This window comes from Bufo bufo, chromosome 7, assembly GCF_905171765.1.
Source record: "Bufo bufo chromosome 7, aBufBuf1.1, whole genome shotgun sequence".
Lineage (NCBI taxonomy): Eukaryota > Metazoa > Chordata > Amphibia > Anura > Bufonidae > Bufo > Bufo bufo.
In genome coordinates this window covers 175,852,063-175,867,879 of record NC_053395.1, presented here as the reverse complement: position 1 = coordinate 175,867,879, position 15,817 = coordinate 175,852,063, and the positions used below count along the sequence as shown (strand labels likewise).

General features: G+C 42.0%; 1 protein-coding gene across 2 annotated transcripts in view; it reads left to right on the top strand.

Annotated features, from left to right (window-relative positions):
• Positions 1 to 15,817, top strand: part of ITGA4 (integrin subunit alpha 4) — a 177,367-nt gene that overhangs the window by 121,206 nt on the left and 40,344 nt on the right. For both annotated transcript variants that reach the window (XM_040439486.1, XM_040439485.1), the window contains exons 12-16: positions 3,795 to 3,885; positions 5,337 to 5,382; positions 5,901 to 6,055; positions 7,862 to 8,016; positions 12,016 to 12,168. In XM_040439486.1, the coding sequence (XP_040295420.1) occupies positions 3,795 to 3,885; positions 5,337 to 5,382; positions 5,901 to 6,055; positions 7,862 to 8,016; positions 12,016 to 12,168 (600 nt within the window). The remainder of the gene's footprint in view (positions 1 to 3,794; positions 3,886 to 5,336; positions 5,383 to 5,900; positions 6,056 to 7,861; positions 8,017 to 12,015; positions 12,169 to 15,817) is intronic.

Sequence of the window (15,817 nt, the reverse complement as noted above, 5' to 3'; positions counted from 1 at the left end):
GCTCCATGTGCGACAACATTAAGAAAATGGTAAAAAAGAATTGGGCTATTCTAAAGAATGACCCGATACTAGGAAAAACGATACCAAAGAATCCCTCCTTTATATTTAAAAAGGCAGCAAGCATTAGAACAAAACTTGTGCATAGTGCCATCCCCCCAACAAATATTAAGACCCAGAAAAATGGAGGAAAATTCACCTGGTGCGGATTTTGCGCAGGATGTAAGAACCGGAATTCGAAAGAACGGCAGAGATACACCAATTTTATAAACATCAAAAAAAAATGGGGCTGATTTCCGTATAAGAGGTGATTGCTCGTGTGAAAAAGAGGGTATGGTATACGTGCTGGAGTGCCCTTGTGGGCTCCAGTACGTGGGCAGGACGGTCAGGAAACTGAAAGTCAGAATACAGGAACATCTACGTAATATAAAAAAAGGCCTGATGACCCACAGCGTATCAGCACATTTTAAATTAAAGCATGAAAAAAATCCGCGAGGTTTAACATTTGTGGGAGTAGAAAGTGTTAAACATTACTGGCGAGGAGGGGATGCTTTGGCACAGATTAATAAGAAAGAGGTGGAGTGGATCTATCAATTAGGGACCCTACAACCAGGAGGGCTTAATATTGAATTTGATTTGAAACCTTGTATACTGTAACTTGCGCCTAGTGGCGTGATCTGGCTCTCCACCACCGCGCCTCCTAAGGACCTGTGGGTGACGTCGTGGGGGCGGAGTGATGGTGCCCCAAGAGACGCACGCCGGGGGAAGGAGGCGGGGTCGAGGATACCCGTATTGCGCTATAGGAGGAATTAGGTGGAGATTGGTGGATATAAGATTCAGGAATAGGCAGTTTAGGGGACAGTTACACATTCAATATATGCTCCAGTAGCCTGTCTGTACCCATGTTGGCATCTGTCCTCCTTTATTTGGTTTCTCAAGGACCTGTGAGTGACGTCATGACATTCGGACCGTTCTATTGGGCGGTGCTGTCACATGATATTATGACAGAGGAGGGAGGTGGGGCAAGGGATACCTGGATGACGCTAGTAAGAATGGGCGGGGGATACTGACATTATGCACTAGGAGTGGGTGGATACTAGGAACGGTAATGTAGATTTTGGTTATATGATGTTATAATGCGAATTAGGCTGCAATTTAATATGCAATGGTGCGGCAACATAAGGATAGAAATGTGGTTTGTTTAATTTATAATAGAGGGAACTGATCCCCTATTTTTATTTCATTAATGTTTTATATGTTTTATGTATGAATTTATGACTCTCATAAAGGAGGAAGGAACCTTCCTTATTTTTATATCTAATGTGTTTGTGAAAGCATAAAGGAACAACAATGACAAATTAAGTATGTGAGATGTACAACTGTTTTAGTAACTGCTGCATGTTCCGGAACCTTACTGGTTAACTGATTAAGAGCAGCTGGGCTATTTAAGGGCCGGAGTGCAAGCATGCACAGCAGATGCCCCTGAGGAAGCGAGACAGCGAAACCCGGGTCGGGCAGGAACCTGACGTTCTGATATCTTGTATTATATGCTTTTTGTCTACCAACTCTTGTGAGTATAATAAAACCTTTTAAGAAAAAATTGCAAAGGGTGCTTCACTATTCTGCCTATCCCATTTAAACCCTTAGAGGAGGAGATCTTTTGAAGATTGGATCCTTTGGGTGTTGGGAGAAAGGGGCTCATCCTCTGCCATCCACGTTTATCGGGAGACTTGGTCCAGAGCAGCGCGGTTCCAAAACCCTTCATATTGTATTCACCAGTGTGTATGACCTACCACACTACTCCGGGACCAGCAGCAGCGCAAGTAATTTGTCGGTGTTGGGACACAGGACTGACTTTTCATTAATCCGGATCCGGCCTTAAGCTAAACGTCGTTTCGGCGCATTACCGGATCCGACGTTTAGCTTTTTCTGAATGGTTACCATGGCTGCCAGGACGCTAAAGTCCTGTTTGCCATGGTAAAGTGTAGTGGGGAGCGGGGGAGCAGTATACTTACAGTCCGTGCGGCTCCCGGGGCGCTTCAGAGTGACGTCAGGGCGCCCCACGCGCATGGATGACGTGATCGCATGGATCACGTCATCCATGCGCATGGGGCGCTCTGACGTCACTCTGGAGCGCCCGGGAGCCGCACGGACGGTAAGTATACTGCTCCCCCGCTCCCCACTACTACTACGGCAACCAGGACTTTAATAGCATCAGGCGGCGCATGCGCACTTCGCTCAACGAAGCCGCTGCCAGGAGTCCGCGGCGCATCAGGCTGAGCCTAGTGCGCAGGCGCCGGATTGGGAGGATTGCGGAGGGACGGGAGGATTGCGGAGGCAGGGCTGAGGTGAGGAAGGCGGCGCTGGGCACCAGACGGCGAGGGGCACCCTGGGTTAACGTAAAACCCCTTGGGCACCTTAGGTAGGTGAGTGACAGCTTATAAAAAACAGTTTTTTGGGCTAATAGAGCCACAAGCAGGTTTAATAAGGGCAGTTTAGGATTCATGTTATTAGTACGGACCTGGCCATATGTTTAGCTTATAGGGCTCAAATCTCATGACAGAATCCCTTTAAATTTTTTACATTAATCTTGGGATAACCCCTTTAAAAGCTCAAATTGATAACTGTCCTTGACAGTGAATGTATTAAAGTGATTTTCTGGTTTAGAAATCCCCTTTTCCAATATATTTTTAGAGAATTCTGAGTTCAAAGAGGTTAGACCCTCAAGACATCTGGCTAAAAAGAGCATCTTGGTTTCTGCAGGACCCAACATGGGCAATCCCTTGAACTAAAAGGGTATGTCAATTGGGGAACATTTTTGGCAAATGTCTCAGATTGGGTTTAAAAAATAAAAAAATAAAAAAAGGGATACTCACCCCACTGATCTCCTGCCAATGCCATTTCGATGCTTACTGGGTCCCTGCTGGTCTTGAGCTACTGGACGCAGTTTCTAGAGGGTTAATCTGCCGAGATCTGAGTTATCTCCAATCCTGACAACTGAGACATAAGCTCACTGTGTATGCCAGCCAAACTCCTCCTGCTAATCTCTTGTGTACTATGATTGTACCCATGAGATCACTGTATGAAACATATCTGTATCAAAAAGAAATTGCCAAAAATAAATAACTCTAGACTATTCTTACAAATTGCACATCCTGCAGAATGAACGTGATACAGCGCTCGTCTCTTCCTCTCTATACATTTTCCTTTAGGAACTAACCTTTGACTGTGTTTTGTGCTTCCATTTCCTTTAAATAGATCCAATAGAAAAAAAAAAAATGCGTTTTTAAGATGCAATGAAGACTTTGAGTGACACAACAATGATAAAGGCAAAGGCATAACTTGAAGATGCTGGAGCCTAATACCAAACATTGGCTCCAGATGTCACCTCACATTTATGGAGCTTCTGTCCTCTTATGTGGCAGAGAAGCCTTCTCTCCCCATGAAGTTGAAATAAAACAAGATGAACGGTACTTCTAGGTAGTGAGCGTTGGGTGCTCGTCTCCTGGGGAAGTGGTAAGCTTCCCCATGCAAAATAGTAAAAGCTCTCCAGCCAAAACGTTGCATCTGGAATAATTTCCAAACTTTGGACGTGCTGTCTCCATCCTTTTTTTTTTTTTTTTACGCGGATTCTCTCCCCATGGACACCAGGAAGTGACCCCAACTTCTGCATCCCTCTATATACACTCACTACACAAGAATGATTGTTTTGTCTGCGTCATACTACAAGTGATACTTTGTCTTTCAATAAACTTGTATCCATTGACTGTATTCTATATGTTATTAATGTTTTACAGAGGATACAGGGGCGGAAACTTGGCTATTCTTTAAGCACTTTTGGACAATCACTATCCACAGGATTAGATGCAGATGGAAATGGATATCAAGGTAAAAAATACAAATATTACAAAGTCTATTACTAACAACTCGAATGCGCCAAACATGCCCCATTAAAAAAAAACATATGTCCATGCTCCGGTCATGTACACACCACTGCCCTGTTTGCAGGACTAGGAAGTGGCTTGGTCCTGTGACCACTGCAGACAATCACATGCCTCAGTGGCCTTATCCGCCTTCAATGATATGTCACTGCTGTGATTGGCTGCAGTGATCATTGAACCAGGCCACTTCTTGGTCCTGAAAGGACCAGAAGAGGCTGGGAACAGGACAGTGGTGGGGGCATGTTGGGAGCATGAAAAGGTGAATAGTTTTTTTTTTGTTTTTTTTTATTGGTTTATTGGTGTCTTTATTGGTTAACCTGATGTCATCATGTGTATTTATTTCAGGTTCAAACACTGTGCATTTTTTATTTTGCAACTGTTTATGTTAACATGGAATGTGCCTGGTTCACCAGCAGGTGGCATCAAACACGGCAGAGCTACAGTTAGGTAGAATGGAGCTTTTAATTCCATTCTAATCTCCCCCTCTGTGGAGGAGTGGGCGAGTCCCACTTCCAGCAGGAAGGGTGGTGACCAGTTTCAGGAGCAGTCTAGCTTACCCCCTGCTAGCGGAAGGAAGCAATTGCTGGGCACATCGCTGTTGGACGTGCCCAAGCCCACTAGAGCACTTTCAGCTCTGCTGGATATGGATACCACAGCTTAGAGCCTCAAGAGCCAGGAGGAAAAGTTCCCTGGTATAATCTAGAGTCAGACTACAGAGAGAAGTTGCAGCATAGAGAAGAAGCAAAGATTCTATTTAAGCCTGTCAGTACAGCAGAGCCAGAGAGCAACAGTTGTAGCAGAGACGAGTTTGCCTGCCAGAGTTTCAATGCCAAAGCCTGCTGGGACCAAGACAAAGTCTGTAAACCATTTTGGAGAAACGTTTATGCAAAGTAAAGCTGTTATTGAACTTCATCACAAGGTCTGGACTCAATTTATTCTTCATCCCCAAGTTAACTTTTCCCCTTTTTCTGCTGCGGAAGACAATGCCTGGGGTCCAGCGTATCCAGGTGGGAGCACAGTGACACAACATTACTTTAAGGGACATTGTAGGCCACCCTATACCACTCGGCTATTCCTACACCTGGATACCACCACCAACACCATTTCCTAAAGGGACTCTGTCCCGTTGTTGCTTCACTGAAACTGGCGTCATGAACATTTCTTAAAGGGACCCTTTGCCGTTGTCGGACGTTGCACATTGGGGTTGTCAGCTCTTCGGCCAGACAACCTCTTTACATATTTTCTGCAAGTTCAGGTTGAGGTTGTGGTTACACATGGCCGAAGATTCTGCTTGCCGCCCTAGATATTTCAGCACTAATCAATAACTGTTTATGGCTAAATCCATATATCTGTGAGCCAGGAAATTCTCTTGTCTAATCATATACATTCCCGTTGCAGATGTTGCAGTTGGTGCATTTCTGTCTGACTCTGCTGTTCTTCTAAGGTGAGGTTACATCATTTTATCTAAGGCTGGTTCTACACTATTGCAGTATGGCCTGACTTTAGGCTCCACTAAATTGTCCAGGATTAAATAAAACTGCACTTGTTTCCTTTTCAGAAACAGTGCCCCTCTTGTCCTTAGGTTGTGTCTGGTATTGCAGCTCAGCTATATTCACTTAAATAAAAAAATATGCTGAAATAAAAGGCACATCCCTCAAACAAGAGTGGCACTGTTTCTTGAGGGAAAAAAAAATCAAATATGTTTTCCTAATCTTGGACAATCCATTTAATACATGGGACCCCATGGTTCTACTGAACTGAACTAAGATCTCCATAAACATAATGATTCATTAGAACACTGTAAAGGATTTTATGGTGGTCATACCTCGAGGTACTTTTTAAGGTAACACGTAAAATCGTCAAATGTAACTACTGTAAGTCTTTATTATAAACACGTTATAAATACACATAAAAGAAATTAACAGGATCACAAAATCATATTTATATTTTTATCATTCTTAGAACAAGACCGGTTGTGACTATTGATGCCGCCTTAAAACTGCCAAGTTCTGTAAATCGGACAAGATTTGAATGTGTGGAAAATGGGCAACCAGCAGTGTGTATGAATGTCACGATCTGCTTTAAGTATCAAGGACAGGGCGTGCCTGGTCATATTGGTAAGATGCCATGTCATTGCGCAGATCTTCATAATAGGGTCTGGAATATTGTCTGCATCTATAATAGGAATCATTTTGTAATCAACTATTTTTCATGTAAAAATGTTTATTTAAAGGGGGATTCCTATCTCAGATATTCATGGCAGATCTTCAGGGTATGAGACAAATGTCTGACAGATGTTGGTCCCACTCTAGGACTCGCACCTACCTCCAACCCCTCCCCACCTGGATATGGACATAGAGGTACTTGGAATTATGGAAACAGCTAAGCACGCTGTGCAAAACTGTTTCCAAAATTGCCATACAAGTGATAAGGACTGATGACAAACACCTAGCACAGTGAGCTACACTGGTTCTGCATATCATAAGTCTTTTTGTGACTTTGTATATGACGCTAGAGTCTTTCCCCACAGCATCCTGATACAACAACCAGGAGATGTTTCAGTGACATCTCCCTCTAATCAGGGCCAGTGCTACCATAAGGCAGACCAAGCGGCTGCCTTAGGGCGCACCCTGGGGGAGGGCGGTAAAATTAACCTTTTTTTTTTTTTTTAAATCACTTACTTGTGAGTTGCACCTCGGAGCCGCCGGCCACCCGCCCCAGCCACTCACAGAGCGGCACGGGCCCGGCAGCACGGCAACACGGTCACGGAGTCAGGCCAGGGGGGTGTGACTGACTGTGTCTGTGAGTCTGACTCACACACAGCCAGATTGCCGTAGCAGCAGGACAGGTGGGTAGGTGATCAATGATGAGCGCACTAGCGCCAGAGTGCACGGCATAAATGTGTTTTAAAAAAATTTGTACACAAACAACAATCATAAATGGAGGGAGTGATGGTGACTGTGACATGATGGGAGGGGGGACAATGTCTGTAGTCTGTGACATGAGGATGGGGCCAGGGCCGGCCGGGGGGGGGGGATGATGTGCCATGGCACGGGACTGAAATGTGACACAATAGGGGGTAATGATGTGATCATGATGTGACACGAAGGGGGTGATGTGACATGGTTTGGAGGGGGAGAAATGTGACATGGATGGAGGGGGAGAAATGTGACATAGAGGGGGGGAAATCTGATATGGGGGCGCCAAAATGTAGCTTCGCTTGTGTTGGCAAAAATCCTTGCACCGTTCCTGCCTCTAATCATAACTGCTGCACATAACTCAACCCCCCAGCCTCTGACACAGGAGACTGAGGCTACTTTCACACTTGCGTTGTTGTTTTCTGGTATTGAGATCCGGCAGAGAATCTCAATACTGGAAAAAAACTTTTCCGTTTAGTCCTCATGCATTCTAAATGGAAAGAGATCCATTCAGGATGCATCAGGATGTCTACCGTTCCGCCAGCATTCCGTTTTGTGACCGGACACAAAACTGCTGCAAGCGGCGGTTTTGTGTCCGGTCATAAAAACGGAAAAAAACTGATCCAGCACTGAAAACAATGTAAGTCAATCTGTCATCCATTGACTTCCAATGTATTTAAAGACAGATCAGTTTTTTCAGTTTTTTCTACCACCCATGCAGCACGTGACCCAGTGACCTGCCACATGGGTGAGAGGTCACCGCTGTGGCCAGAGATTAGCTGCATTGGTCACTTATCCCTGTCAACAGGATTTTGATGCCAAGAGAGATAAGGATGCTGCAGAGCCGGTGGTGGAGCAACCAGGTAAGCATGATCACAACTGTGGCTTGGGCCACTCTGTATGGACTGAAAACAGTGGGATAACAACTTTAATTCATTCAATATATTATTTCAGGATTTCTCAAGAAGCTGGAATAATTCCTTTCTTTCTTTTTTTGGTTTTCAGTCATGCACTATAATATCAGCTCTGATGTTAAAAGAAATAGAGGCACTCCATCCAGATTCTACTTTTCTTCCAATGGAACCACTGAGGTTTATTCAGGAAAGATTGATCTTCGACAAAAATCTGAAAGCTGTAGGAGCCACCAAGCCTTCATGAGGGTGAGTTGGCTATAAAATATTAAATTATGTGATTTTGCAGTATCGTCCATCCATTTCTTCAGCATATCAAGATCTTTGTACAGCTGAGGAATGGCCTGCAAGCCAAAAAGTTGCTTTTATCTGCAGTGCTTATGTGCTACAAACAAAACAGTTTCTTCTGAACTTCATTTGGTGGTGCCTTGGACTCCTGCAACCACAATTAATTTAAGGCACCACTAACGGCAAATAATATTGGTCTCGCTCAAAGCTGCCTCTGTGTGTTTCGATGTAATATCATCAGGAGTATGATATGGGTGAATACAATTAGTTTTTTTTCAGGCAAGATAACATATACTGTGGTGAGAATACCAATGTAATACTTCCCTATCTGATACATGAAAATATTAACCTCACAGTTCTATAGGAGCTCCCCTTTATACACATTTTAAAGCTGAGTGTCGACCTTCTGTAATACAGAAGACTGTGCCGGATCTCAAATTTTTCTTAGTCTCCATTTTATACAGAGCCTGAAAATTGTACATCAGAATTTATATGTCTTTCTGTATAGTGTTATTCACCAAATTCAAATACTTTAAATAAATATCGCTTTTTAGTTCCTGATGGTCTATTCCTGTGGAAAATTGTATCAATGCAGGTTATTTAATCTTAAGCACTGCCATGTCTTCCAGTTCAATGCAATTAATAAATTACCATGTAATTATTCTTGTATTCATAAAACTGTAAATATTCATGCAGTATATATTATGTTCACCTCCCTGTCTTTGCTGCTGAAAATCGAGCAAAGTAAATTAAAAGCCGGATGACTTTTATCACATTTTTTTTATTCCTCGGAATATATCCACATTTCGTTAAATCTGAAAGAAGAATAATTAATAGCCAATTAATTTTCTCCATTGACTGATGAGAAGCCTTTGACTGTAAATTATACTTTGTGCAGTTCTGGATGAAGTGAAGTGGGTTGGGTTGTCATAATTTTTCAAATAATATGACTAATAATGAGCTCTATTACCAATAAGGCCTCATGCACGTAACAGAGTTGTCTCTGCTGCTCCGTAACTCAGAGCTATAGTCTCCCCTAGAAACATTGATTATGCTCCTGTAGTGATGACTTGAATTTGACAATGATTCACTTTGGCACAGTGTGCACACAATCATTTCCACACTTACAATAAAATATTTTGCTTAAAGAACACAAAGTGAACCTGAGTTTTCAAAAAAAAAGTTTGGATAATGGCTATGCTTCTTTGTACAATCATAACTGTGAAGGAACGAGTCTTTTTTGGGCTTCAATGTCTCTTTCAGTCATATTATTCCCTGTTTCAGCTGCAAAGCTAGATGCATTTCACTCAGAAGCAGTCAGTGTCTCCCTTTTGTGAAATCTGCTAGAACTCTACTGTTGAGACGTCCTTTCCCTTACTTTACCATTATGTTTGTTTTAAGCTCCGGAGCTCGGAGAACAGATAGGGAGGGGGAAATCACACTTACAGACACACAGGAGTCTCCTATAATCTTCAATAGCAGTGTTAAAGCAATTCTTTTATCAGCCTCAGAAGGGCAGCTAGCTCTTACACCCCCCCCCCCCTCCATTTACTGTGAACCATCTTCTGTGTTTGTTACTAGGGACAGAACTACAGGTGTAGTCTGAGTGGACAACAACTTAGGTGGAAGTGAAACCTCTAGTGGCCACGATTTTAGTCTTTTTTTCAGGTGGATTCAGGCAGATTTTCTAAATAAAGTGAATTAGAAATTTTCTAGTTACACTATTCTCTAAATGAAATTACATTACACTAAAGTACATTGACCCTTTAATGTATCATGAAGCTTTTAAAAAACTTTTGATACATCATAGCAACATATTCAAAGTTTTAATTCTGAGTACCGAGACCCCCACTGATCGCTAGAGCGAAGAGAGAGAAGCGCACACATAGCTCACTATCTCCTCACTGCAGAAGACGGAATTGAGACAGAACCATGGACTTTTATTGAGTCTGTCTCTTGCAGGGAGGGGTGAGAGCACAATACGCAATCGCTTCTCTTTGCTTGTTCTAGCAATCAGTGCGGGTCTCATCTCTCAGACCCTCTCCAATCAAAACCTTTGATATGTCGCTATGATGTATCAAAAGATTTGTGAAGGTTGAGGGACCTTTTAAGAAATTGTAATCAATCATGTTTGATCAAAATTTTGAGATTCTTCAAAGTTTATAACTTCCTTGTTTAACTACGTCCAGTTAAAGGTAACCTGTCAGCAATATTTACCATTATAAACACCTCCTACCACCGGTTGTGACCCAAAATGATTTTGTAAAGCTATATCTATGTTACTTGTGGTTCCGCATACCTTATAAAAAGTACTTTGAAAAACCCATATGATATGGCTTGAGTGTCCACTGGATGTATTCTGGTGAATCTTCTCTAAACCCAAATCTGCTTTGTTGATTGATGTGGATAATGCCTACAGTGTCGTCCACAGGCTGCACAAAATCTGGTACTTGCATGGTACAGCTGAAAACCAGCACCTGCTCAAAGTGTTTGCCCTTGTGTGGGCAGACTAATCGATTTTGGTCAGGGCTTCATAGGAACTTTTCTGTGGCCTGCCATTCAGGCCCTAGGAGCAAGGCATTCACAGGATTTAAACACTCAGATGCCATGATCTCAATTAATCACTGCATCCAAGGGGTTAAAAGTCTGTGGTCACGGCATTGATGATCACAGACTCTGCCTTTGGGTGTCTGCTGTGTATGTAAAACAGCAGGCACCTGGCAGCTCAGCTTCTGAGCGGGCAACATCTTTAAGGAGCCAACGTCCTCCGTACATGTACTGTACAGTGGATGTCAGGAAGGGGTTAAATTATTTTTTATAAAGTAAGCAGTGCTACACTTGACTAATGAATTTGACTTTAAAAGATCTTTTCAGGACACAAATGGTTGTGGGAGTGGGGTGTAGAGGTAAGTCCCGCTGACAGGTTCCCTTTATGATTAGGCTACTTTCAGACTTGCGGCAGAGTGATCCGGCAAGCAGTTCCGTTGCCGGAACTGCCGGATCCGGTAATCTGCATGCAAACGGAAAGCATTTGTAGACGGATCCGGATCCGTCTTACAAATGCATTGCAAGAACGGATCCGTCTCTCCGTATGTCATCCGGAGTAACGAATACGTTATATAGTTTTTTCACATTTTTACCGGTCTGCGCATGCGCAGACCGGAAGGACGGATCCGGCATTGCACTAATACATTTCTATGTAAATTAATGCCGGATGCAACTGGTCCGGAATTTTGGACGGAGTGACTAAACTGAAGACATCCTGATGCATCCTGACCGGATTTCTCTCCATTCAGAATGCATGGGGATGAAACTGATGAGTTATTTTCCGGTATTGAGCCCCTAGGAAGGAAATCAGTGCCGGAAATGAAAAACGCTAGTGTGAAAGTACCCTCAGATGCTGAATACTGAACAAACATCAATTAAAGGGGTTTTCCACTGGATAGGTCATCAGTATCTGATTTTCCTGGGACCCCCACCAATCAGCTGTTCAAGAAGGCAGTGGCGCTCACAGTAGGGCCGCGGCCTTCTCAGAGCATTCTCTAGGCCAATGACAACACATTCATCGGTCACATGTCCTAGACGCAGCTAAGCCACATAGAAGTGAATGGGGCCGAGCCCAATACCAAGCACGGCCGCTATAAAATGTATGGCGTTGTGTATGGTGATCTGAGAGAAGGCTGCGTTGCTCACAGGAGCACCGGTGTCTTATCAAACAGCTGATCAGCGGGGGTATCGGGTGTCGGACCCTAACCGATCAGAAACTATTGACCAAACCTGAGGATAGGTGATTTGTATTAAAATCTTGGAAAATCCTTTTAAAATCATGAAAAGGTTGGATATGAAGAGCTCCTGGTCAGTTCTGCAAAACTGTGTGCTCAATGATGATTATTATATTTAGTTTTTTAATAATTATGGTTTTTTTGAGGTTTTAATTTTAAAAAATGTATTTTTTAATAGAAAGATGTCAGAGATATTTTGACTCCAATACATATGGAGTCTCACTATCATCTTGGAAAACATATCGTATATAAAAGAAATGCAGATGAATTCAAGCCCCTACAGCCAATTCTACAGAAGAAAGATGGGGATAAAAATATAATAAAAAATGTGGTAAGAAAAGTATTTCTTTTTTCATGCTTATTATGGTGTTTATTTTATTGAGATTTATTACAGCTAAGCTTAAAGGGATATTCAATGATTTCGGTATTTATGGCGTATTCTCAGGATAGGCCATCAGTATCGGTTCAGCGGAGGATCAACATCTCGCATCCTGATAAGTTGTTTAGGATACTTTCTCATCTGCGCTTTCCCTTTCCGCTATTGAGATCCTCCAGCTTCAGTTTTGTCCCCATTCATTGTCAATGGGGAGAAAAGTGAACTGAACTGAACGAAGTGCCCCAGAATGCACTCAATTCCATTTGGTTGCATTCCCATGCCGGACAGAAAAACGCTGCAAGCAGTGTTTTTGAGTGCATCATGGGATGCAGAGCAAGACGGATCTGGCATGAAACACAATGTAAGTCAATGGTGCTGTTTTATTAGACACAAAATAAAACGGATCTGGCTCCCATTGCCTTACAATGGTTTTAGTGCTGGATCTGTCATGGCTATTTTAGAGATAATACATAACGGATGCAGCCGGTTGTATTATCCTAACAGAATCGTTTTTGCTGGTCCAGGATGGATTCAGCAAAAACGCAGATGTGAAAGTAGCCTTAGTTGTAGCACCAGTCCCGGAAGTCTGCACTGAATCTCCACAGCTCCACCCATTGTGTAGTGGACAGAGCTTGTAACTGCAGCACTGCTTCTACTGAAGTTGAATGGACGGAGCTGTGTAGTTCCAGAACTAACTTACATCGCCGGAACTACAAATAAACGAGAATCGTCAGGGGTGCGGGTTGACCAACCCCCATCAATATCCAAATCCCTGAATGCCCCTTTAAAATAAATGTTTGTCAAAGGGTGAAGAAAAAAGCTAAACTCGTAGACCGGTTCTCGATTGCAGATGCATGTTGCTTCGAGACACCTTTCATATATTTGGTAAAAAATCATGAATGACTATGAAATTTCCATGTGACTACAAATAATCAAAACTAAGGATGAATATGCATTCATGTTCAAGTAGTACCAGAGAACACCATCCAGCACCCTCTGGATTCTTCCCCTTGTTCCACCATGGGGTGTACCTTTTTTTTTTTTCTGTAATAAGATGTATTTCAAAGTTTCTTGTAACTATTGTACTATTTATGTGAAAACTTGAAATAATTGCTAATCTTTAAGGTTGACTTTATACATGAAATCCTTATTTAATTACTGAAAATGAGTACTGTCTTAAACTAAGCATTAAAAATATTTCCTATCAATATGTCTGTATATAAAAGAGTCATTTCTAAAGGACATTATGATGGGGTTAAAGTAGAGAGAATGAGATAGACTGTCCTCATGGGTCACCAGAGAACTGGTAGTTGGTAGTACCTTCCAATTGCTTCCTAACTGAGAGAAACATATGGAGAGGGAGTCATAGCTTGTTCATTGGGTGGTAAGGGATGATATCAAGGCTTGTGCAGCTGTTGCAGTGCTACGCATGTGGCTTTCAGATGTCATCAACATATCCCTCCCAGCATCTTGTCTATTCCAGGCAATACAAAATGTTTGGGGAATTTTTTTTTGATGCTATAATGTCTGCACAAGCCAAAAAATACATATTATAATTGTCATGGAAAAACATTATTGTTGTAACTGTTTCTGAAGTTATCGAGGACGAATTTGTGGGCTACAATCAACAGTAAGACTGGCGAATTAATGAACTAAAGAAACTCATCGTAGTTTCATGCATGTGTGTATATGTTAAAAGAAATGTTTCATGAGAGGTCTGTACTGTATATAAAATCATACTTCTGATATACAGTACAGACCAAAGTTTGGACACACCTTTTCATTCAAAGAGTTTTCTTTATTTTCATGACTATGAAAATTGTAGATTCACACTGAAAGCATCAAAACTATGAATTAACACATGTGGAATTATATACATAACAAACAAGTGTGAAAAAACTGAAAATATGTAATATTCTAGGTTCTTCAAAGTAGCCACCTTTTGCTTTGATTACTGCTTTGCACACTCTTGGCATTCTCTTGATGAGCTTCAAGAGGTAGTTCCCTGAAATGGTTTTCACTTCACAGGTGGGCCCTGTCAGGTTTAATAAGTGGGATTTCTTGCCTTCTAAATGGGGTTGGGACCATCAGTTGCGTTGAGGAGAAGTCAGGTGGATACACAGCTGATAGTCCTACTGAATAGACTGTTAGAATTGGTATTATGGCAAGAAAAAAGCAGCTAAGTAAAGAAAAACGAGTGGCCATCATTACTTTAAGAAATGAAAGTCAGTCAGCCGAAAAATTGGGAAAACTTTGAAAGTAAGGGCTATTTGACCATGAAGGATAGTGATGGGGTGCTGCGCCAGATGACCTGGCCTCCACAGTCACCGGACCTGAACCCAATCGAGATGGTTTGGGGTGAGCTGGACCGCAGAGTGAAGGCAAAAGGGCCAACAAGTGCTAAGCATCTCTGGGAACTCCTTCAAGACTGTTGGAAGACCATTTCAGGGGATTACATCTTGAAGCTCATCAAGAGAATGCCAAGAGTGTGCAAAGCAGTAATCAAAGCAAAAGGTGGCTACTTTGAAGAACCTAGAATATGACATATTTTCAGTTGTTTCACACTTGTTTGTTATGTATATAATTCCACATGTGTTAATTCATAGTTTTGATGCCTTCATAGTCATGAAAATAAAGAAAACTCTTTGAATGAGAAGGTGTGTCCAAACTTTTGGTCTGTACTGTATATTAATGCATAATATGTGGGAAACTAGTTTTAGCCATAATATATTTACATATATTATAATATATTATATATTCTAAATATATAATATGTGTAAATATATCATGGCTAAAAGCATATACTGTGTGTATATATATATATATATATATATATATATATATATACACTCACCTAAAGAATTATTAGGAACACCTGTTCTATTTCTCATTAATGCAATTATCTAGTCAACCAATCACATGGCAGTTGCTTCAATGCATTTAGGGGGGTGGTCCTGGTCAAGACAATCTCCTGAACTCCAAACTGAATGTCAGAATGGGAAAGAAAGGTAATTTAAGCAATTTTGAGCGTGGCATGGTTGTTGGTGCCAGACGGGCCGGTCTGAGTATTTCACAATCTGCTCAGTTACTGGGATTTTCACGCACAACCATTTCTAGGGTTTACAAAGAATAGTGTGAAAAGGGAAAAACATCCAGTATACGGCAGTCCTGTGGGCAAAAATGCCTTGTGGATGCTAGTGGTCAGAGGAGAATGCGCCGACTGATTCAAGCTGATAGAAGAGCAACGTTGACTGAAATAACCACTCGTTACAACCGAGGTATGCAGCAAAGCATTTGTGAAGCCACAACACGCACAACCTTGAGGCGGATGGGCTACAACAGCAGAAGACCCCACCGGGTACCACTCATCTCCACTACAAATAGGAAAAAGAGGCTACAATTTGCACTAGCTCACCAAAATTGGACTGTTGAAGACTGGAAAAATGTTGCCTGGTCTGATGAGTCTCGATTTCTGTTGAGACATTCAAATGGTAGAGTCCGAATTTGGCGTAAACAGAATGAGAACATGTATCCATCCTCTGATGGCTACTTCCAGCAGGATAATGCACCATGTCACAAAGCTCAAATCATTTCAAATTGGTTT